We start from the raw sequence: 23,200 nt of genomic DNA, 5'->3' as shown, positions 1-23,200 counted from the left end.
CTCAAGCAACACTCAATCTACACAATCAAGTAACAATTGTCAATTATCACTTTAGATAAACCTTGAATTCACTATGTTCTAAGTACCCACAACACTCAAATTCCTTATCTAACAACATCAACCATTTCAAAACACTCTAACCATCATATTAAACATCCCAACATAATAAATTCATCATCCAATTTCCCACATTGTCTCAAAACCTTCAGATCATGCCTAGGGTTCTTTTAAACCCTCAATCAAAAATTTCAAATCAACATAGAACTCAAACCTAGGGTTAAAGGCTTGATTTAACTCCCAAAGACCTTCAATAAGCCAATGGGTTTGGTCTAAGCCTAAAAAAACTGAGATCAAAGCCCCCATTGCTTAAAAAGTTAGAATTTTCATATAAAAGAGGGAAGAGAGGGAATGTGAAACTTACCCAATAATGATTCAAGCTCCAAATGCATATAAAATGGTCTAAGGATCGTGCCCTAGTAGGACACAAGCTCTCTCCATCACTCTCTCATTCTTCCTTCTTTCTTCCCTCTGGTTCCAGTCTGTTTTTGTGAATTGATAAATGTTGATTTTTGCACGTGCGCCACAATGCATTGACACATCTGCTGCAGTGCATGATATAGAGAACCCCTTATCAATTTAAGCCTTCCTCCGTGCCATGGCCCGCTTGAACTTTGACTTAGCCTTCCTCTAAGGCTATCCAAGGATCCAAAAACTATATTAGTCTCCCATAAACATCATTAATTAATAATTTATCTAAATTAACCAGATTACTCTTAGAAACACTAGTAATTCCTAATTTGAAAATTTAGGATGTTACAATGCTCAATCACATTAATGCATCACATATTCATTTCTACCATGCATTTAACTATCATAGCATATTTATGATCAATAATTATTGATTTCCTTAAAATCTGTTTTACAAACAAATATTCAATTTTATTCAAATTCAACCCCACTTCACACAACTTCTAAAACAAACATATAATTTACAAACAAACACACACGTGTTATTTTTGCAAATCAAATAACAATTCATTTTTCACAAACACTCATATACCATACAAGCAAACAAGTAAACAAGCTGGATTATCTAATTACCTTGACCCTTTTATTACAAAAAAGGGTTACCCATCGAATTCAAAGCTCCTCTAGGTTGCTTTTGCTAAAAGAGATTTTGAGCAATGATAATCTACATATTGGAACACTAATTACTGAATTTCCAAACCTAGATGCTTTTAGCTCTAATTAAATGACCCAAGTTCCCAACTCCCATATTTGATCTAAATAAAAATCTAACAACCTTCCATAGCTCCATCTAACTTTCATTAAGCTAACAAACATCAATTAAGGGTCCATAATACTCAAAATCTTCTAACTAAGGGTTACGGTTTGTCCAAACCCTAGAGACCAACTACAACAATCTATGAAATCACTAAACTTAAGTATGAAACTTAAATCAAACTCCCCATGATTCCATTTAAGCCATTGGGTTTGAACCCCCCTTCCTCAACATAGGAATCACTTCCCCCTATATAAAAACCAAGTGAAATTGCATAGAATGGGAGGGGAAGAAAGATATAAAGCTTCCTCAAACAACTGGAGGTCCAAACTAGCTCCAAGCATCCAAATCTTGATGCCTTAGCAAAGCAAAAGCTCATCTCTATCATTCTCATGTTTCCTCTCTTCTTCCTTTCTATTTTTTGCCTAAGCTCACGTCCATCCTTTTAATTTTTTGTTCGTTTACTGCAGCGCATAGAGCTTTCACCATGGCAAATGAGACAAAAACAAGGCTCAAAATTTTGGGCTTTCTACTTGAGCTTGGTTGGCCTAATAACCATCCTAGCCTATCACAAAGATGTCCAAGTTAACTGATATGTCTACTAGTAATCCGAAAACATAGTTAACTTGCTTAATGTTCAAATTTATTAATTTATCCCTAATTAGTTTATAAATTCAGATTAAAAATTTGGGATATTACAAGCTCTTTGGGGTAGGATCATGGTTGAGTGATTTATTTCAAAATTTTTGCAAGTTATCTATTATATTTTGCTAGGGGTGTTACATCCAACCTAATGACTATTGAAACAAATTCTAGTAATCCTTTCACAACAGATGTTTAAGTCAAAATCATAACCATCAACAAAAGAAAGAACACCTTATAATTTAAGGACCTGAGAAAGTCCACAAGGACACAAAATCTCATTCCAAATGAGTTTTTGAGACTAGATTCATCAAAAGATAGAAAAGTACCCATCAAGCTACCAATCAATGTTGCAAAAGCTTGAGTGTAAACTTGTATAAGCAGACCATATAAGTGAATCCAAAGAGGAACTTATGAGAAGGAAACCTCCTAAGGACGTGGAAAAGGTTGCCATTGTTGTAGAATAATCAAACAACCAATGAACACCCTAGGACCTCCATTGGACATGAAGTGTAAATCATATGTGCTGTTGAAAAAGAGCAAGTGATTCTTATATGATTGGATTACTTGAAATCTCCCCTAATTTCCAAAAACGTGAGATGTAAGCGAGAATCTTGGAAGCATGAAATCTTCTCTAATCATAAACCTTAGCAAATAGATAATGAGAAGAACACTAATCAATATCCAGGAAGTGAGGATCCTTAGAAGAAGACATGAGGAGATGTTTAGACCACAAGGAATGAAACAAAAGCAAAAGCACCACAAGAAAAAACTAGATAGCAAGAGATGAGGAAAAGCATGAGAGGAAGACGCCCCAAGGTTAGAAAGAAACCCTCCTCTTATGGAGACCAAACCACCTTTCATTAAGTTTAATATGTTATCACTAAACAACTCTGAATTAAAAATGATATTGTCAATATTTTTTAACATTTTATTTATATATATCCATGAAAATATTTTTTTATTTAATTATTATGTTACCTATTCGATCACTAGTTTAACCAATTAACCACAAAAACTCTGACTTGTTAATTTTTCTTATTCATAGTCCAATCTAGTTTTTAAAATATTGCTACATCATGAACCTAAATAATTAAAATTGGTGGCAATTTTTCCCCTAGCATTAAATTAAAGTAAACATATGTTATTTTTTAAAAAATGAGGCCTAATGTGTAATTTTTCTCAAAGGAGAAGAGAAGAGAGAGGGAGAGCAAAATTTGGCAAAAATCTCATATTATGCCCAATTTTTAAGAAAATAACAGATGTTGCTTAAATTTAATAGTAAGGGCAAAATTGCACCAACTTTAATTGTTTATGGTTCACAATGTATTAAATAAAATTTTAAGATTCAAAGCCCCTGGACTTATAGTTCAAGATCCAAATTTTATATTAGCCCTAGATAGATTCTTTAATTTTATAAAGTATTTTTTTAATCATTTAACCATAATACTATTAATTTCAAATGATTTTTTTTTGGTATGCCAATCAGTATCATTTTTAAAAAAATAAACTAAATATGTCAAGATTTAAAAGTTCAACGTTAGGCTTTTTTTTGTTGATGAAATTAATGTCATTAAAATTAGAGGATTAAGAAGACACTTTATAAGATTAAAGAAATAAATAAAACTTTGTGTAAAGTTGAAGGATTAAATATGCACTTTTATCTATATTTTGAAATATTTTTAATTTTTTCATATAAAAATTAAATCAGAAAGTTATCATATCATCGCACCCTTACTATAAAACAAGGCTAAGTTAAGGAAGACAGATGAAGGATTTAACTCAGCATGATTAAAGAGAAAGGGGATAAGACTTCGGTTTGACATAAAAATTTTCACAACAAAACTTGAGAGAATATAATCAACAAGTGGATTCATAATGTATGGACTCAAAGCTTGGGGTTGAGCCTAATCAACGAAGTAAAACAACAAAACATGGTGGGAAAGAGAAGGATTGTCCCCCTCCAACGTGTGGCACATCCGTTATGGTGGATTACACTGAGACAAACATCATGTGTCGCAATGGCATTGTTGATGCTGTCAAAATTCTTGAACCTTGAGAGCTCATATCTTGAGCTACAGACTTTTAATTTGAATAATTCAAATATCTACAAACCCAAGGAGGCCATAATAGTGGGGGGAATCTTTCCCCAAGATGAGACACAAGATATTTCTCAAACATCTCTTGCAATCCAAAAATTTGGTTGTTAATAGAATATAATGGCATCGTGCAATCCATGCACCTAATCCTATATAGTGGAATAAGGCTAGTTGTTGTTATCTTTTGCAATCCATATCCACTATAGCAAAAAAACACAATCCTATAAAATAACAGCACACTGCTGTAGAATGATAGCCCTTTCAGCCACCCAAAATCTATAACCTAGAAAGCTTAAACAACCTATACACGGTAGGACAAATCTAGCTTTCGTTTAAAAAAAAATACCAAACAGTCTAAATCCCAAGCTGTCATGTTGATTGCAATAGTCGCTTATGCACCGAATTAAAACTAGATCTTCCCTAACGAGTATAGAGCACAACTAGATCTTTCCTTAGGAGCTAGTCTAGAAGAGTAATAGGCAAAGGCAACTATCTACCAAAACAAGTAAGAAACAAGTAGTAATTGAAATGAGTGTAATCAAATGAGAGATAGGTTCCTAAGAGACAATGGCATAGGCAATCATTGTTCTTTGATTGATGACAAGACAATCCAATGCTCATTAGTTTGGGTTTTCATTAGAAAACAATTAGGGAATCACAAGTAACCAACCTAGCCACGAGACCATCTTGATAACTAATTTAGCACTTGCTGTTTTGAACATGAAACCAATGAGTGAATTGAGGTTGTCTTTGGGTTTAGGTGTGTAGTATGTTATCTTCTACCAAACCTAGTTCAACTGAAGATAAGCTTATCTCAATGCCAAGCACAAACACAATTCGGTCAAGACAAAGAAAGTAAGATGAATCAAACACCAATTTTATTCCATTCAAGCCTTCAAGGCCAAAACCCATAAATGAAAATCAAAAAACAAATCTCAATCCTACAATCCAACCTTCTAATACAATATTTTTCACTAGGCAGAATTCAATCTAACATATCAACTCAACCATTGAATCAATACAGAGAGATTGAAAGAAGAGAGAGATTAGAAAGTCCTAGTCCAATATAGATCCTTGAACTCAAGTCTCCTCCATTGCTCCTTGGAACTAAGATGATCTAGCCTTCAATCTCCGTCTTCAAACCCTTCAAGTCCTCCTCCAAGGTCATGAACTCAAGAGCCATTCCAATGTCAATCCAAGCCACAGATCCAAGAGAAGATGAAAGGGATTGGACGAAAATGTTGAGAGAAGAAGAATGATGTAAAGATTATGTGATTTGGTTGAGATGCGAGAGAGTTAGAGAAGAGTTGCGAATGAATGAGTAAAAGACGTGAGTCTAGAGTGAAAATATCCAAGTGGCTGAAACTTCAAGCAATTGGTGAGAAAGGTAGTTACTTTTTGGAGGGAAAGGGGATACAATCTATGTGCAAGTGGATGATCAAGTAGCTCTTCTAGAAGACTACCAAGTAGGTCAAGTTGCATCACATTCTAGAATTCTCTACAAGCTTCCAATCTTCCACTCTTCCTCTTTGATAAGTGTATCATGCCTCAGGGATATTTTGTACCCTTTTGACATCTCTAAAATGGCGTCCTCTAGCTTCCCATTGAGACCAATTGATACTTGTTTGCACACACTTCATTCTTCCTTCGTACTGTGACCTAAAATCCAAGAAAATGAAGGAAATATGTACCTTAGTGTGTGACAAATTAATTCAACTTGGGTAGAAATATTAAAATCAATTATGTAAAGTGAAATGTGTGGATGAAAAACTTGTGTAGAGAAATTCATAGGAATCCTCACACACTAACACACAACCAATGCAAGTACACACTTAATGAAATCTACTCAAGACATCAAATCCAAGCTTAGGTGAAATTTGGATAAAAAGTCACAATTATGCCTAAAATGCGCTTAATGAAATGAAACTCAACACTTAAACACAATTAGGCTAAAGAGGCACCATAATACATGAACAAATGCATAAACCAAGTCTAAAATGACATGAAATGAATGCAAGAAATGTGATTTATCAGCATACCACCTGACAACGTAGAAATAAATTATAATTCATCACTAAACTTTCAAAACAAGCCTAATGTAAGGTTACCATCAGAAAAGGGAAGGAGAGAGGGATAGGGAGAGAAGAGAGAAACAGAGAGACCAGACTGAAATGGCTATCTGAAATTCTCATTATGCATAAGCAGTGACTTTCTCATACAACCCCCTGTTGGGATAGAGTTATTTTATTTTGAATTTAACCTGGATTACAAGTGTTTCAAGCATGCATTGGATACTTCATCAATTTATAGTCCATTATGAATTCGACAAAGCAAGCATCTGAGAATCAATTATTCTTGATAATTCAATTATTCGTAGAAATAAATTATCTATGGTTGTAAGTTCTCGCTGACTTCTCTCCGTGCCATCTCTCCATGCCCTTTCTGATAATTCAATTATTTGTCAGATAGTAACTGACCTCGAATCTTGACAAATTGCACAAAACACAACTCCACTAGAACTCCCTTGGTTATTTTTAATGTAATAATATCCCTGAGGAAAGATCAGATACAATCTTCTTTGAATAGAGATTACCTACGATAGTGTTGCTAGGAAAATTAGCTTGCCTCCAAGATTGAAGATACTTACAACCCACCAGTATTGAGATTTCGAAACATGTGAGCCACTAAGATCCAGACTCTGAATTTAAATGTTAGTGGGCACACCATCAAGGAAGCATCATAGATGTGTAGTTGTGTACGATAGTCTCCATTCCAAATCCAAGAACTTGATACACAAATACTTCCTTGAGCTCATAGCCAGAGCCTGAAAAATACCAACTTCTTTTTGTTTTAACAATGAGCTAAGGTACACCTTCATTTCCAACAACTGAAAGACAAGATGTTGGAATTTTTCCTTCTTCAATAAGAGCTTGAATGCCAGAGGATGTTCCCTCATCCATAGATAATTTATGTACTGCGTCTCTTACAATCAAATAGCTTTCATCATGTGATTGGGGGAAAAGTCCTTTGCCAATTATCTCTCTCAAAATCTCAAATGCTGCAGGAAAATTTAGATCAGACAGTAAAGCACTTAGCAATGCCATATGAATATACTGGTCAGCCACCAAATTTTTCTGCTTCATCTCACGAAAATATTGGAGGGCTGCAGTGGGCTTACGGCAGTTGCAAAGACCATGAACAAGTGCCATAAAAGCTATTCTATTTGGCCTACAGCCTTTTCTTTCCATTTCATTCCAGACCACGAGAGCATCATTAGGCTTTCCTGCTTTACATAACCCATCCATTATAGTTGTGTATGTAATAACATTGGGCTCCCTGCCTTCTCCTGACATCCTGGAAAAAAGCAGCATAGCCTCATCAATATATCCATTTTTGCAGTAACTGTCTATTAGCATGTTGTAGGTAGCAACAGAAGGACAAAGACCTCTCTTAGCAATCTCATTCAGAAAACTTTCAACCTCTGTTAGTTTGTTTAGCTTGCAGAGACCATTTATCAATATGTTAAAAGCAATCAAATCAGGGCTGTAGCCATGAGAACACCAATTCCTAAATAACTCCAATGCTTTATCAACTTCATGAATGCTGAACAAACCCTGTATGGCTGCAGTGTAGGGTACTATATCAGGAAGGAAACCTACTTGAACCATGTTGCTAAGAAAGTAGCATGCTTCCAGTGATCTCTTGTGTGCACAAAGCCCCTTCACAAGAAGAGTAGTGTATTTTATCCAGGGATCGTGCCCGCAAGCACGCATCTCCCTCAATATAGCGATGGCTCCCAATACATCTTTTCTTCGACAGATGCATCCATATATAGAATTGTAGGTAAAATGAGTTGGTTCCACTCCTGAATCTTTCATCTCTCTCAAAAGCTTAAAACTTTCATCCAATCTGTCGACCTTGCATAGTTCATCAATCAAATTGTTATAGATTAATATATTTGGTTTACAAACAATTCTTTTCATATCATTGAAGAGGCCCAAGGCAAGGTCCGACCTACCCTTTTTGAGCAAGCCATCAATAACAATACTAAAGGAAGTGGAATTAGGAAAAATCATTCTCTTCACTTTGGACATGTTGCAAATCATTGTTTGAAGAAGATGATAAGCTTCATCCATCAACCCATTACTTGAGTAACCATTTAAAGCAGCGTTAAATAACAAAAGAACAGTTTCATTATTCACATCCTCAGGAATTTCTTCAAGTAATTTCATAATTATACTTTTGTCTGGAGAACATGATAACAATTTGGTAAGGATTCCAACATCAGGTTGAATACCAAGTTCCTTCATTTCTGAGTACAAGCATAAAGCTTTGTCAATCTCTTTATTCCTGCATAGTCCTCCAATCAGAGCATCATAAACAGAAACAGCAGCAATGAAACCAGCTTTCTGCATTTTACCAAACAATTGGAGGGCCTTATCCACATGGGACTCTTTCACAAACCCATGAATCAAAATGCAAAACGTCTTCTCATTCAATTTGATATCTAGGCTTTCCATTCTCTCCAAAAACTCAAATGCTTTATCCAACTTGCCCCGTTTACTAAAAGAAACTATCAGCATAGAGTAAATGTGTGCATCCACCCAACCCTTCTCATGCATTGTATTATAAACATTCAAAGCTTCTTCGAACCTCCCATAATTGCAATATGCTTGCATGATTGGGGTCAATGTGTGCTTATCAAATTGCCACCCCAACTTGTTCATCTCTTTCAATCTCATTTCCATCATATCTATTGAGCCAGACTTGGCTATAACTTCCAGCAGACAATTGTAGCTATAAATATTGTGAAGACAAAGACCCATCATCCTGATTTCATCAAACAATTCACTAGCTTCCTGGACCAATCCAACACTCCCCAAACACCTAATCAAGAAACCCAATGCACCAGGGGTAAATGAACAATGTGAATTCACGATGTCCTTAATCAAGACTTTTAGAGGATAAATCTGATGTGAACCAGATAAGATAGATGCCATGGCATTGTACGTGTAGCAATTATGCTTATACCCAGGTTGATTTGAGGCCCAGTTGAAAAACATCACAGCCATTTTCCAACTCTTGAGACCTTTCAGTACAGATTCGACTACTTGAGTGGTGATTCTAGGTGCAAGCTGATTTAATCTAGGACTGTAGCGTGTCAATGATTGTTTAGTAAAGATGGAAATAAGGGAATCCACGACATCTTTGGCACTGGCAGGAGAGCAACGTGAGGGTTCAACAGACTGAATATGACAGTAAGTGGTTGAATAATAGATGATTTTGAAGGATACGAGTGAGCAAAGAGCACCAGGCTTGAAGAGTGTACCATTAAATTGAGGAGTCCTTATTAGACTTGACAGTAATGCCATGAGAGACTAGATAGAACAAGTATTAAAAGAGTTTCCCGTCCTTCCAAAGATTTTCCTGTAAAAAAGGAGTTTGGGAGCGAGAAGTGAATCTCATTATTCAACAAATTATTCAAAAAATAAAATCAATGATGAAACAGAAATGCTGAAGAAAAAGAGAATACTTGTGAATACTAGAATCTCATCAACAACTTCCAGAACCTACAATCAACCAGAGGTTTCAGTTACTAGGTAAATCAACATTAACCAACATTATCAAGCCCATGGGCCATGGCCAAATGACTAGATATTCATCATGCAAGCTAAACAATTACAGGTAACCAACATGAATCAGAATAAAGCAAACATACACCCACTTTCACAGTTCATCTGGCAAAGATTTGAAGTGAAGAAAGAGCTAAATACCTTTTCAGCCTCTGAAGAACTTGCCGAACCTTAACACAGCACACCTATCATTGTCCTCTTTAAAACAATTATACCATGCACATAAAGAGAGCCTGATTATTAATCATATCAATTCCTACAACAGCATCTCAGCAACCATGAACATACCCTAAAAAAGCCTACAATTACCAAACCAAATGAGCTGTAAAATTTGCCAAATTTTTACTAGATATAATAGACGTAAGTATTGGGGAAACAAAAAAGTTTCAAAGGCACATCAGGTCTACATTAGTACAGAAAATTAATCAAAGTTCATTCTTGAGCTATTTGGCAGCAAAAATTATGATTTTTCACAATAAATTTGGAAATTCATAGTTTGAGCTATATAGCTCCAATTCGAACAAAGTTAGGCCTATTTTGAAGTAAAACATGCCTATTATATACCATAAAATTTCACAGCTAGATAACACCTAAAAAGTATAAAATTTTAACACATTATTGTCGATCAGAAAAATGTCAGCAAGAATGCAAGATACAATTTTCTGATATTCGGGTTGACTTGAATATTGGGAGGTTATTTGGAGACCTTATTCTAATTGGATTCCCACCAAATTTGGTATACTAAAACCACTGTATGAGATCTAATTATCTGCCAAACTTGATGCCCAAACTTACCATTTTGCCCTCAAATGCACTGATTTCTAAAACTGCCTAGTTAACTAATTTTTTGGTAAACATTGCCCCTTGAGTTATTGTTTAGATACTTTAACCATTTTTAAACCTAACCAAACTATTAAAAGGAAATTTCAATGAGTTAGAGCATTCAAAAACCATGGAAATTATGGTCCAAATCATCCCGAACCAAATTTGACCTATTGACTTCCTATTAAGATCATAAAACTCTACTTCTAAGTTCTTGAACCCACTGCTTTGGGATAGAAACAGAATCATTATGAAGTATTTTAGGACCAAACACAAGTGGAAACAAGGACCCAAGCATTGATTAAATTTTTCTAGGATGGGGACCAAAGTTTCTTGACAGAATCTTGAGCCAGAAGACACAAACATCCACCCTCGAATAATGTAATACATCCATGAGCTTATACAGAAACTTCATCACCAATTATCATTCATAAGTATAAAAGGGACATCAAGCATCAGTTATCCACAGGCCATAATAATAATTCAGTAACACTTGTACATGAAAAATCACCAATCCTTAGTTACAAAAAAAGTCCCAAATTTGGCAAAATAACACAGCAATGTTTAATGCATCCATGACAAATGCATGAGGACACAATTCATTACTTGATTGCCACTCTAATTAGCCAACACAAAAAGCATAGCTACAAGAGAGAATTGCACCACAACTAGAACAGCTATTGGCACAAAATCTTGACCTCTGCAGAACAAAACTCCAACACCAATATTCAAAAGTTCATAGAAACAATTCAATTTTAAAGCACAAAACATCCATCCTCCCATTGAATTAACACTCCCCTTACCCCCATCATTGCTGTCCAGAATCTCATCAATTTCCCCCAAAAAAAAATGCTAAACCTTCAAGAAACGCACCTCAGAATATCCTCAAATCAACATTTTAATTGGTGCAATGGGTAGGGAAAGTTAAGGGAATAAAGTCTTACAGAATATCTAAGAGTAAGCCCCATTTGTCATGCTATACCTGAGGAAAGAGTGGAAGCCGTAGAACTCACCTTGCATTATTTTTTTACAGCTCTTGTTCAACCTCAAAAGGCAAGCTGAAGAGATAATGGAATTTGAATATAAGTATGAATGGGCAGAGTTACTGGGATAGAATTTTTCTTCTAAGAATGTAACTGCAACTTTTTAATTAAGTTTGTCCAATTAAATGATATTTTTCCAATCTTTTAAGTTTATGATATATTACCGGGATGGGAAGCAAGGCCAGGCATAAAGTTCTCTAAAGTAAGGGTAAATCATAGTCATTCAGGAAATTACTAATTAGTGGACAAAAAGAGTCCACATCACTCAATTAATTAAAATGCTATGATTAGTCAAACCATACTGCATATTAGAGTCTTGTTCCTTCCATTGCAGGTGCAATTTTCCCTCTGAAATTTTTCTATCCCCATCATGATGCACCATATCTGAGCTACCAGTGACTGGATTCATCAATATGGAGATTTTCACAGCTTGAAGAGGTGTTTCCTATCACATTCACGTGCTGTTAATCCATAGTGCTCATTTAGCCTTCACATCGTCCTCACTATTTTTAGCATGATTTTCAAGGAAATAAGTTTGTGGTATACATCAACAGACAGACTAAGCCACAACCCCATGCTGTTGTATTATTATTCTAGTCCAATTAATAATCTGAAAGTAGAATTCTAAATAACAAGCGTTTTCCATTCAATTTAATTCAGAACCGAATCAAAAAAGAAATCCCACTTGGACTTTTATTATGATTTAACTCAATGCTAGGTTATATATCACTACTAAAAATTTTAAAAACCAGAAAAAAGAAGAAAGGGGCAAAAGAAAGAATGGCAAATTTTTCTTGGAATCAACACAATGGTATATGTCAATTTAATAAAAGAACATGAAACTAGAAGCATGTAGGAGAAAATAATATATAGAAGAGCAATAACATCCAATTAGCTAGCACAAACATCTCAGAATAGGAATGACAACTTTCAAGATTCACAAAGCAAAAGAATAAATGTTTTCCATTCTACTGTGGAAAGGTATCCCTTTAGCAGTCATAACCAATGATACAGAGAGAATAGTAGAATGGGTACCTATAAAGTGTGTATTTCACACCTCATCCGTTTTATGAAACCTCATTCGTTAGTGCCGATAGAGTGGTGAGGCACAACAAAGCACGACAGTGGAAGAACACCGTTTGTCTCGCTGAAACTTGAGGGAAGGCGAAGGAACTGAGAGAGCTTTCTGGAGCGTGAGACGTTTGTTTTGCGTTCTTGGTAATGAACAGTGGCATGGATGGGACAGCTTTTTCCGACGACGTGGGAGAGATGGGAGGAGGCCCCTTTCCAATGAGGGGGAATACTCAAATGCCCGTTATTTGATGATTATATCACACTCTAACTGCAACCAAAACCAGCAAATCTCATTTTGAGTTCAGTTATTGGAGTCCCTATAACGATTACAATTAGGATCCCATATTGTCAAGTGAAAGCCATCCCAAATTAAGTGATTGGAACTTTCAAACCCAGAGTCAAAAGCACGCCGTCGACGGTGTCCTCCTCTTCCCTGTCGAGCCACTCAACCTCTAGCGTTAATATTTGCAAGGAGGGATATGAAATTCACAGGACAGGTTCGCACCAACGAAGCAATGAATTTGGTCAAAAAATCGAAGAAGTCTTTTTCGACCGAAGATATGATGTTGTTTCGTTTTAATTTGCACAAAACTTTGGTTCTGGCCTTTGGGGAATCAAACTCAAAAAGAAGTTGTCCTTGTTGTTGATAATTAAATTTTCTATATTATATGTTATTTATAAAGATAATTAAAAAAATTGATTTTTTTTCTATGAAAATAATTGTGCTTTTTTTTTAAAGAAAATAAACATTATCAAAAATAAGTCATCCTTTACTATAAGTATTTTTTTTTTTTTGGTAGAATATTATAAGCAATTTGAAAAGAAGAGATAAGTTTTGGAAGTACTTCTTTCAACTTGTTACATAAGACCTTTAAGATAATCTTGTAAGCCACATTACATAAACTTATTGGTTTCAAATTCTTAAAAGAAACTAGATTCTGTTCTTTAGTAATATGAAAGATTTGGTTGGAGAAGAAAGCATATGGTTGGAATGCCAGAAAGAATTTACCATTTCAAAAATCATCCTCAACCAAATTCCAATAGGTCTTGAAAAAATTAACATGAAAACCATTAGGACCAGGGGAACTATCTTTTGGGAGAGTAAAGGTGGCAGTTTTCTCGTCATTCTAGTAGTTATTGGAGTCAATAATAACTGAACATCTAATCCTCAAGCTGCAAAACAAAAAGTTGATGTAATTCCTCTAATAGCTCTTGCTAATCAACAGACGAAGAAGAATTGAAAATACTATTGAACTGCCTCCATATAGCTGCAAACAACTCATTTTGGTCTTCAGCCCATTGATCCGAATTAAACTTAAGACTCTAGATAAAGTTCTTGCTCTTTCATCTGTTAATTGCCATGTGGAAGAACTTAATATTATGTTGTCCGTAAGTTTTTCACTTCACTTTGGCTTCAAAAGCCATTTTGACAGTCATAATAAAATTCCAAAAGATATTTGGTTTCATTCACCTACTAGAGGAGAGTAGGATCTCCATTTGAGATAATGTCAAATTGAAGAGTAGGTGACTGTAACTTTTGCTCCAACAGGTTAATCTGAGAATTGACATTGCCGACCTTGAATTTGCTGCAGGAACATAAGCTCGACAAAACCATAGTGAACCATTGACCGGCTGATGCCAGCAGTTGGAAACAATATGGTGAAAATCATCAAAATCAAGCCAATAGTTTTCAGATCTTCTTAATTTCTTACTAGGCTAAAGACCAAAAGAAGTAGAGAAAAGAATTGGGCAATGATCTGAAGCTGCTCGTGTCAGATTCAGAATATTAGAAACAGGGAAATAAATCCATCCACTCAGACGTGCAGAAGGTTCTGTCCAAACATTCCAAAGTGAGATCGACTCCCTTCCTATGATTCGACCAAGTCAATTTTGGTCTATTTTGTTTGATCGGAATTAAGCGAGCCCAATCAAGACATTCTTTAAATGAGCCCATTGAATATGAGCCTTTATGAACATTGCATTTGTCAGTTTTCCAAAATCTAATTGAAGTCTCTTATTAACGACCACGGTTTAGTCATTGCAGAGGCAGTGTTTGTCACCTAGTTCCAAAGCAAAGGACGGTCACGTGCTTTAGTTGGTTCATTAATAAAAGACATACAATAGGCAGAGCCTGAATTCATATCAACTAGGCAGTGACAAACTAGAGGATTACATTCCGAAACCAAAAGATCCAAAGCCCCTCCCCAACAAACAATCGTAATCCATCCCTCACTAATAGCATCCGTGCCAACAAAACGAGGGAAAGCAACTGATTCAACAAACTGAGCTACAAATTTTAGTTTCTTGCAAAAGCAACAAATTAGGTTGAAACTTGGAAACCAAAAGCTTCAACCCTTGAACTGTGTAGCTTTCCTAAGACCATGGCAGTCCCAACTTAAAGACCCTCATGGCTCCTTGGAAGGAAGCATTAGAAAGGCCACTTCCCTAGCCCTTTTGACAAAAATGTGAGGTAAATCCAAAAGAGAATCAACATATTTCCTTTTAACCTGTCGATTATGATTTGAAATTTTCTTCTGTTTTGGTGCACTGGTAAGGGAATCTTCACAATCAAAGAATCTAACACGCTTCGCCTTGAAACAGTTAACCTCCTCCTCGTACAAACTAGAATGCATTCTTCTGAATGAGGACCCAAAACTGAATGAGAATCAGAGAATCATTAACCTTATGGTTGATTTTAGGTCGCTAATTTATTCATTCATTATTGTCAATGTATTTTTTAACATTATATTTCAAAGGGAAAATTTCACTGAGAACCTTCTAACTGCACTTAATAAAAAGAAGATCTCAAAAATATTGATATATCAATGCAGGCAAGGTACTGATTTGAGATTAAATTTTACGATCAAATATCAATATTGCCCCTCATTAAAAGAAAAAAGATGAATGTAGATAAAAAAAACGGATGACGCATGTAATGATACTGAAGATCACAAACATCTCCGTCATCGAAGATGAATCCCTCCAAAACATGAACTAAGGTATTTGAAGATCAGCGAGACTTCCATCAACTTCCAGGACATAAACTAAAGGATCAATTATTATATATACTTAATTACAAGCGATGATTATGTATCATAATTACAAATCTTAAAAATACAAAAAATACGAATAAAGATCTGAATCTCTTTAGAACTCGAACTAGGGCATTTGAAAGCAGCATCTCAATCACCAGAGTTCCTGCACAAGAATCATTTGATGAAAGAAGTACGGTAGGTAATGTGCAAAAAAATGATAGAGAAAACATACATGTCATGCCGGTATGTCTCTAATATACCGATATGATTTTATGTTTAGATGACTTGTTCATTGCCTAAATGTGTGTGATTAGTTACCTTATAATAGTTGTTCATTTCCTTACTGAACTTATTTATTACAAGTTACGACATGAAAGAATTTCAAGGAAAGCATGTCGATAAATCTATGATATACCGATATGTCTATAATATATCAATATGTCTCTAATATACCGGTATATTTTTGAAAGAATTTCAAGTAAAACATATCGATATGTCTCTGATATACCGGTATGATTTCATGTTTGGATAACTTGTTCATTGCCTTAATGCGTGTGGTTAGTTACCTTACAACAGTTGTTCATTTCCTTACTAAACTTGTTTATTACAAGTTACGACACAAAAGAATTCCAAGAAAAATATACTGGCAAGTCTATGATATATCGATATGTCTATAATATACCGATATGTCTTTGATATACTGATATATTTTTGAAAGAATTTCAAGTAAAACATACCAATAAAACATGATCATACCAGTATGATTTTATGTTTGGATGACTTGTTCTTTGCCTTAGTATGTGTGGTTAATTACCTTATGACAATTGTTAATTTCTTTACCTCACTTATTTGCTACAATATTAATTGCTTTTCAAGTATTGGTTTAATGTTTAACTAAGGGAAGAACAACACCGACCAAAAGAAGCTACAACATCAGAGGTAGTGCTCAACTGGCTAGTGACTCAATCAAGGGAGATTCTTGAATAGGAATTTCAATGATGGAGGCATCGCTAATATTTAGACTTGAGAGTTTGAGAAGCTTAAGTGCATTTATCTACACTTATTGAATATGTGGACAATGATGGGTGAGATGAGAACTTTCTTGAGTGAAATTTTTCCACTCACTTAAAGGAGATTCTATTAGTTCAAATCTAAAATGGAGGTGTTGGTTCAAATCTAAAATGGAGGTGTTACTGATTTTCTACATATTTACAACACATGTACGTCGTGGTTGAGCAAACAAAATTTTTTTCTTTATTCTTACAGTAAAGGACAGTATTGTCATTTGATTATAAAATTTAATTTCAAATCAATACCTCTTTTGTTCAATGATATATCAACATTTTTAGAGTTTTCTTTTTCATTAAATGTAATCAGAGAGCTCTCAATGAAATTTTCCCCATTTCAAAAATAAAAATATATTTATATTTCTTATCATTTTCTTTCACACTTAAAAACCCTTCTCTAATCAATAATATATTTTTATTTTATACAGCCACCTCTCTCCCTGTTTTGTTTTTTTTTTTTTTGGGTCAATTATATTAATGGCAACCATTGCAGGACATCATATTTTAAGAAACTTCAAAAAATTTATCCCCTTCAATTTCCTTTTAACAACTTTTTTTAAGAAAAAAAGATCACATACATTTCCACATGTTATGTATAAATAAATTAAATTTCCCCATAAAAATACTTAAATATCATTCAACGCCCGACTTAAATTTTATTTCAAATGTAAACGCATGAATTTTGGCGAATCATTTTATAAATATCAACATTAGGGGAAGAATTTTGAGCTGGGAAAAAGGAACGCAGCGAGCATAAAATCGGATTGTTTTTTTAACAGAAATGACAATTAGTTCAAGAAATCGAACTCCGTAAAAAATTTCTTTGACAAAAGACAAGTCATGCGAGAACTAGAAGATATCGTAGCTTAGTACTGATGAATTGAAATATGCCCTCGGAAATGTATTAAATAGAAAAATCCTCAGGATACGTATAAAACTTAGCTATGGTTCTTGTACAATGCTGCGATGAGAAGGTACGGTGCAGGAAAAACCGAACTTTTCATGTCAGTTCTCACTTGTGACTGCCAGCCTCAGCAGGTTCAACCACCTCAGCTTCTACAATTTCGGGAGCATGGGGCTGCGATTCAGTGTGCTGAGCCTGACCAGGATCTGACCACTTGCCGGTGATAGCCATCCCCATCATCTCATATATCCTTCCTCCAAGCTGAGCTGGATTCTCAGGCTGCACACCAACAAGATATTGACTCAAGAGAGTCCAACATGGTTGAATTTTATAGAATACAACACGTCATCAAGAATGCTTAGACACACATCATTCCAGAGCAACGATATAAAGCCTTGAACTCACCGTAAAACCACTGGAAACCAACGCTGCATCATAAAGGAGATCAATAGTTTTAAGGGCATCTTGGTCATCAGGGTTTGATTTGAATGCAGCCTGAAAACCGGCATTAATTTCATTTAATTGTGATTCTTAACCAATGGAATCAAATCCATTAAAAAAAAAAATGTGAGAATTCTCAATTCATCATACACTTAAATTCCTGATAATAGGGTGATTAGGGTTGATCTCAAACACCCTTCTGCTTCTCATGAACTCCAAGCTAGCAGTATCACCCATAGTTTGCGCCTTCATAAGCCTGCAGTAAGTTTGATCACATAAGGCATATTGACATTTGATAGGTCAAAACATGTCATTTGACAGCTGAAAAAGGACTTGCCTTTCCATGTTTGCAGACCAACCAAATTTCCCTGACACCAGGACGCAAGGGGAAGAGCTCAGTCGATTTGAGATTTGTACATTTGCAACTTTATCTCCCAAACGTTTCTTAATCCAATCGCAAGTTTGACCAAATTCTTGCTTCACCTCCTTTTCCTTTTCCTCATTCTTATCACCTGCACAAGAATGCGCGTGAAACGCAAAGAGAAGTCATAAGAACAAAATTGAGCAACCAAAATGAAATAAACTACCAATTCACACCAACATTAATGCATGATTTTTCATTTTACTAGCAAATATTCTTGAAAATGAAATTTTACTACCTGTCGCTAAAATGAATGTTTTCCAAGTGAAGCGCACATATATATTAAATATTTAATTAAACACGGAGAGGAAAGAAAATTTTCACAATTCCATATATACTCTCCCTGTGAAAAGAGCTGTTACGGTGATAAATGTTTCAAGTTGCAAACCTATATCCAAGTCTTCCTTGCTAATGTCAACAAAATTCTTCTCCTTGTATGACTTCAGGTTTTGGATCGCAACCTCATCAATAGGATCCACTAAAAACAAAACCTGTATAAAATGACATTACAATAACAATAATGAGCACAAATTAATTTAAAATACAAGACTCAGACCAAAGGCCGGCACATACTTCAAGATCCCTCTCCAGAAGTCTCTCCAAGAAAGGAGTGTTCTTTGCACTGGTCACACTGTCAGCAGCAATGAAATAGATATCCTTTTGATCAGGTTTCATGTTCTCAACGTATTCATCCAAGCTGATCATTTCATCTTCACTCTGGGATGAGAAAAACCGAAGCAATGGAGCAATACGTTTGTGATTCTCACGATCTTCAATGCATCCCATTTTCAAATATTTCCCAAAGTTCTCCCAGAACTTCTCATAGTCCTGCATTAAACAGATAAAGGAGCTAGTAATATACAAATAGGAAACACTATCCTTCTACAACAAAACATACATATGAAAAGACGAATAAATCATGCAACAAACATATCAGAACTTGGATATTTACAGGGATGGATCAAACGAGAGGACTTTAGGTGAGGTGAGAGTAAGACATGAAAAGAATATTTAACCAACGTTTCATCACGTTATTATACAAGATGAATAAAAAAATGTAATAAATACACATAAATGAGCAATGAATAGCTATTTTCCAAAATGGATTGTGCATTGATCTTAAAAAATCCATCTCTTCTGCCTTACAGGAGGAGGAATTCTAATAAGTAGAGCATACCTCTCTATTCTCACTCAAGGATATACCAAGAATCATATCAAAAGTTTTGCGTACTAGCCGCTTCCTCATAATCCGAACCTACAAGAATAGTGTGGAAACCAATTAAACAAGGAAAAAATATTAAAAATTTCTGACATGCATTTTCAAAGACAAATTTGTGTTTAAAATAATGTATGAACTTTATCACTTACTATGCAGCTCTCCTGAAGAATTTCCCGTGAAACATTGAGGGGAAGGTCATTTGAATCAACAACACCTTTGACAAAACTCAAGTATCGGGGAAACTGCTTGAAAGAATGACAAAATTAGCACACGTTGAAGCTATGAAGACATGATGAATCTCTTCTAGGCAAGATGAAGAAATTTCTATACCAATTCCCCATCAAAGTCATCTGAAATGAACACTCTCTTCACATAGAGTCTTATATTCTTAGTCTTGGGATTTATGATGTCATCCTTCCCTGAGGGAGCAATAGCAGGAACAAAAAGTATGGACCTAAATTCTACCTCACCCTGCAAAAGTAAACATCAACACAAAAACCAATACAAACACCACAACAATATCAGCAAAATTACGATTGTTAATCTCATTTAGATTACATAACTGTATTGACCTAAAGCTAGAATCCTTGATGACTGCATATTCTCCACGTAAACAAATAAAACATGCAGCACAAAACACAATATGTAAAATACTCTTACCTCTGTTGTAAAATGTGAGGATGCTAATGGATCCAGGTATTCGTTAAATGTTTTCTTATAGAATTCATTGTACTCGTCCTTATTAACATCTTTAGGGTTCCGAAGCTGCACAAACAAAGTGAAGTCTGTATCTTATTCCAGGAAATGAGTGTCCGCAAAAAAAAAAAAAAAAAAAAACAAAACATATGGAGTTATACATCATAAAACTCACCCAAATAGGTTGAGTCTCATTGGTGAGCTCCCAATCCCAATATCGCTCAACAACAGTCTTAGTTTTTCTCTTCTTCTGCCATAGCAAAGTAATCAAAAACCATGGATTAAATATGCAGCAGCTAAAAAGCTACACTTTAATGAGTAAAATTTACATCCTTGTTACAGAAAAATACAAAAGAAATCAAACCAGTACCTCAGCCTTCTCATCTTGCTCACCAGTTTTGGCTTCAGCAGGATCCTCATCAACCTCAACCTGCACTAGAATAGTATAAATCAACACACAAAATATATGCTTTAAATAGAATGCAAAAAGATCATGGCCCCCAAACCAAACCTCTTTGGTGTAACCTTTCTCCTGCCAGGTGTATATTGGGAATGAGACAAACTGGGAATAATTTTTTATAAGTTTCTGAATACGCTCAGGATGTGCAAAACCTTTGTCATCTCGCTGAAAAATAAGCAAAGGGTAATATGTCAAAGATTTAAAGAACAGGGATCAACCAAAACTAAAGAAAATATCCAAATAATTTACAATTCTTAAATACCTTGAGATACAATGTAAGGCGAGTTCCTCTAGGAATTAACTTCTCAGAATCAGTCTCCTCACGTATGGTATAAGAGCTAGCATTTGCTTCTCCTTCCCAAACATATTGTCTATCAGATTTTGGACTTTTAGTTGACACAACCACCTTCCACAACAAGAATCATTTAACTACAAGATACAAGGCCTTAGAAAGTAGCTAGGTGTTATTATTTATGCAAACAAATACCCGATCAGAAACCAGAAAAGCTGAATAAAATCCCACACCAAATTGACCAATTAAATTGCTGTCACCACCAGAATCCTTGCTATCCTTTAAAAAATAAGGATTTGTCAGTGTAAACGGCAACTAACAACAAAAGAAAGATACAATACATTGATAAACATTACCATCCTGCATACCTTCACAGCCTTCAAAAACTTTGCAGTCCCACTTTGTGCAATAGTTCCAAGACAATCAACAAGTTCTTGCCTAGTCATACCTATACCTGTATCACTGCCAAAAAAATATAGAACTAAAGAATAAGCACTGAGTGAAGAAAACAATGATTGATCAAACAGCAGCCATAACTAATTATCTTACGTAATAGTGATAATCCCATTATCTTGATCAGCTTGGATTCGAATATCAAATTCAACAGCATCCTTCAAAAGTTCAGGCTCAGTAACACTAAGAAACCGCAGTTTATCCAATGCATCACTTGCATTGCTGTGGGAAAAATTTATAAATGAGTAGATTGGACAAGCAACAATTCATATAATCTAATCCACATGATGCACAAGCATGAGTTTATTTAGGAGGTTTTAAAACAATTGGAAACAATCTTCAGAAAGCAAAAGGGTTCTTCAGAAAAGAAAGAGGCACAAGTGAGTCAAACGCCAGTATTTTTAACAACATATACCTGATAAGCTCCCTAAGAAAAACTTCCTTATTACTGTATAAGCTGTTAACAATGAGGTCCATGAGTCGACTGACCTGTCAACATGGCAAGGATAATTTTAACCCAAAATAACCTTATACTTTGCACAATAGTATTAAGACACGTACCAGAATATCCTAAAATTGACGATACCTCAGCTTGGTATTCATATTTTTCAGCCGGTGGCGAACTGGATGCATCAGATGCTGCAGCAGTTGTTTCGTATCGTTTGCCCAGAAGCAAATCTCTTTTCAGATTTGGCAGATTCGTGGATTTAATGGTGCTAGAATTCTCTGAACTTAACACAGAATACGATCTAGCTTTGGTGTCATTCTCATTGACCTGCTCAAAATGAAAAAGAGCACAACATATCTACTAGGTAAATATTATATACCAAGAAAATCCAAGATGAACATTGAGATGGGAACATTTGCCATAACACGGAACTTATGTGATATGTCCCTCGTGCCAAGTTCAAGTGGAAGACGACTCTAATCTAATATATATATATATATATATATAACAATGTCACCGATGCTTCTGTCGAATACAAGTTATGCATAATAACTTCAAAAGACACGAAAAATCAAAGTCGACAGCAGAATCCACAAAAGCAGAAAAGAAAGGTAAGCTCAGAATCGAAGTTCAAGTCAGTTTCTCAAAATCACACCAAACTACTAGAATATGGAATCCACATCACAGGAGGAAAGTCAAAAATATTAATTGTCAGAAGCAAAATCTCTGGGAATCGTACCAAGGTGATGTATGAAAAGGAGGAAAGTGGAGCAGCAATGTTACGATGACGGGCGCCACCGTAACGCAACATAGCAGAAACAGAGCAGCGCCTAGCTAGCCTGTGCATTTTGAATGCAAGGGTGGAGATAGACAGGGTGAGGGTGTAGCCGTGTGTTTCAATTCAGGATCGAGGGTTTAACGGAGCTTGAGGGGTTTTAGAGCAGAAGAAAATGAAGAGCTGGGAAGCTTCTAGACTTGAAATGGAAAAATAAATGGGATTTTATTTTTAAAACAGGAAAAAAAAAAAGGCTTTAACTTTAAGTTAAAAAAAAATTAAGCATTTAAATTTAAGTTAAAATTTAAACTCAAGAGTTTAAGCATGTTAAAAATTCGTTTCTTCCAAGTTCCGAAGCATCAACATAAAATTTATAATTATTTATGAACACAAA

At 35.2% G+C, this 23,200-nt stretch overlaps 2 protein-coding genes across 13 annotated transcripts; both read right to left on the bottom strand.

Annotated features, from left to right (window-relative positions):
* Positions 1-671: 671 nt before the first annotated feature.
* On the bottom strand, positions 672-13,193 carry LOC129318131 (putative pentatricopeptide repeat-containing protein At5g08310, mitochondrial). 12 transcript variants are annotated; one of them, XM_054962724.1, is made up of 6 exons: positions 12,557-13,193; positions 11,461-11,536; positions 9,798-9,955; positions 9,557-9,593; positions 6,617-9,450; positions 4,880-5,682 (listed from the first exon to the last, which is right to left on the bottom strand). In XM_054962724.1, exon 5 carries the CDS (start codon positions 9,393-9,395, stop codon positions 6,885-6,887), a length of 2,511 nt encoding a protein of 836 aa, XP_054818699.1. In that variant the 5' UTR covers positions 9,396-9,450; positions 9,557-9,593; positions 9,798-9,955; positions 11,461-11,536; positions 12,557-13,193; the 3' UTR covers positions 4,880-5,682; positions 6,617-6,884. The 12 variants fall into 12 exon arrangements, with proteins under 12 accessions (XP_054818706.1, XP_054818699.1, XP_054818700.1 ...); XM_054962725.1 differs by having other exon boundaries at positions 11,492-11,536; XM_054962720.1 differs by having other exon boundaries at positions 9,798-11,536.
* Positions 13,194-17,538: 4,345 nt separating this feature from the next.
* Positions 17,539-22,976, bottom strand: LOC129318344 (heat shock protein 90-6, mitochondrial). Its single transcript, XM_054963068.1, has 20 exons — positions 22,771-22,976; positions 22,170-22,358; positions 21,999-22,072; positions 21,680-21,805; positions 21,499-21,592; positions 21,326-21,409; positions 21,101-21,244; positions 20,890-21,003; positions 20,749-20,808; positions 20,554-20,628; positions 20,343-20,447; positions 20,013-20,153; positions 19,832-19,924; positions 19,641-19,718; positions 19,037-19,291; positions 18,852-18,954; positions 18,380-18,554; positions 18,193-18,298; positions 18,007-18,096; positions 17,539-17,880 (listed from the first exon to the last, which is right to left on the bottom strand). The coding sequence occupies exons 1-20, from the start codon at positions 22,876-22,878 to the stop codon at positions 17,710-17,712; spliced, it is 2,385 nt and encodes a 794-aa protein (XP_054819043.1). The 5' UTR covers positions 22,879-22,976; the 3' UTR covers positions 17,539-17,709.
* Positions 22,977-23,200: the final 224 nt, after the last annotated feature.

The sequence above is a fragment of the Prosopis cineraria genome, unplaced genomic scaffold (assembly GCF_029017545.1).
Source record: "Prosopis cineraria cultivar Desert tree isolate PC_DT_omini unplaced genomic scaffold, ASM2901754v1 PC8, whole genome shotgun sequence".
Lineage (NCBI taxonomy): Eukaryota > Viridiplantae > Streptophyta > Magnoliopsida > Fabales > Fabaceae > Prosopis > Prosopis cineraria.
Note: the sequence above shows the minus strand (reverse complement) of the source record. Positions and strands in the feature narration are given on the sequence as shown.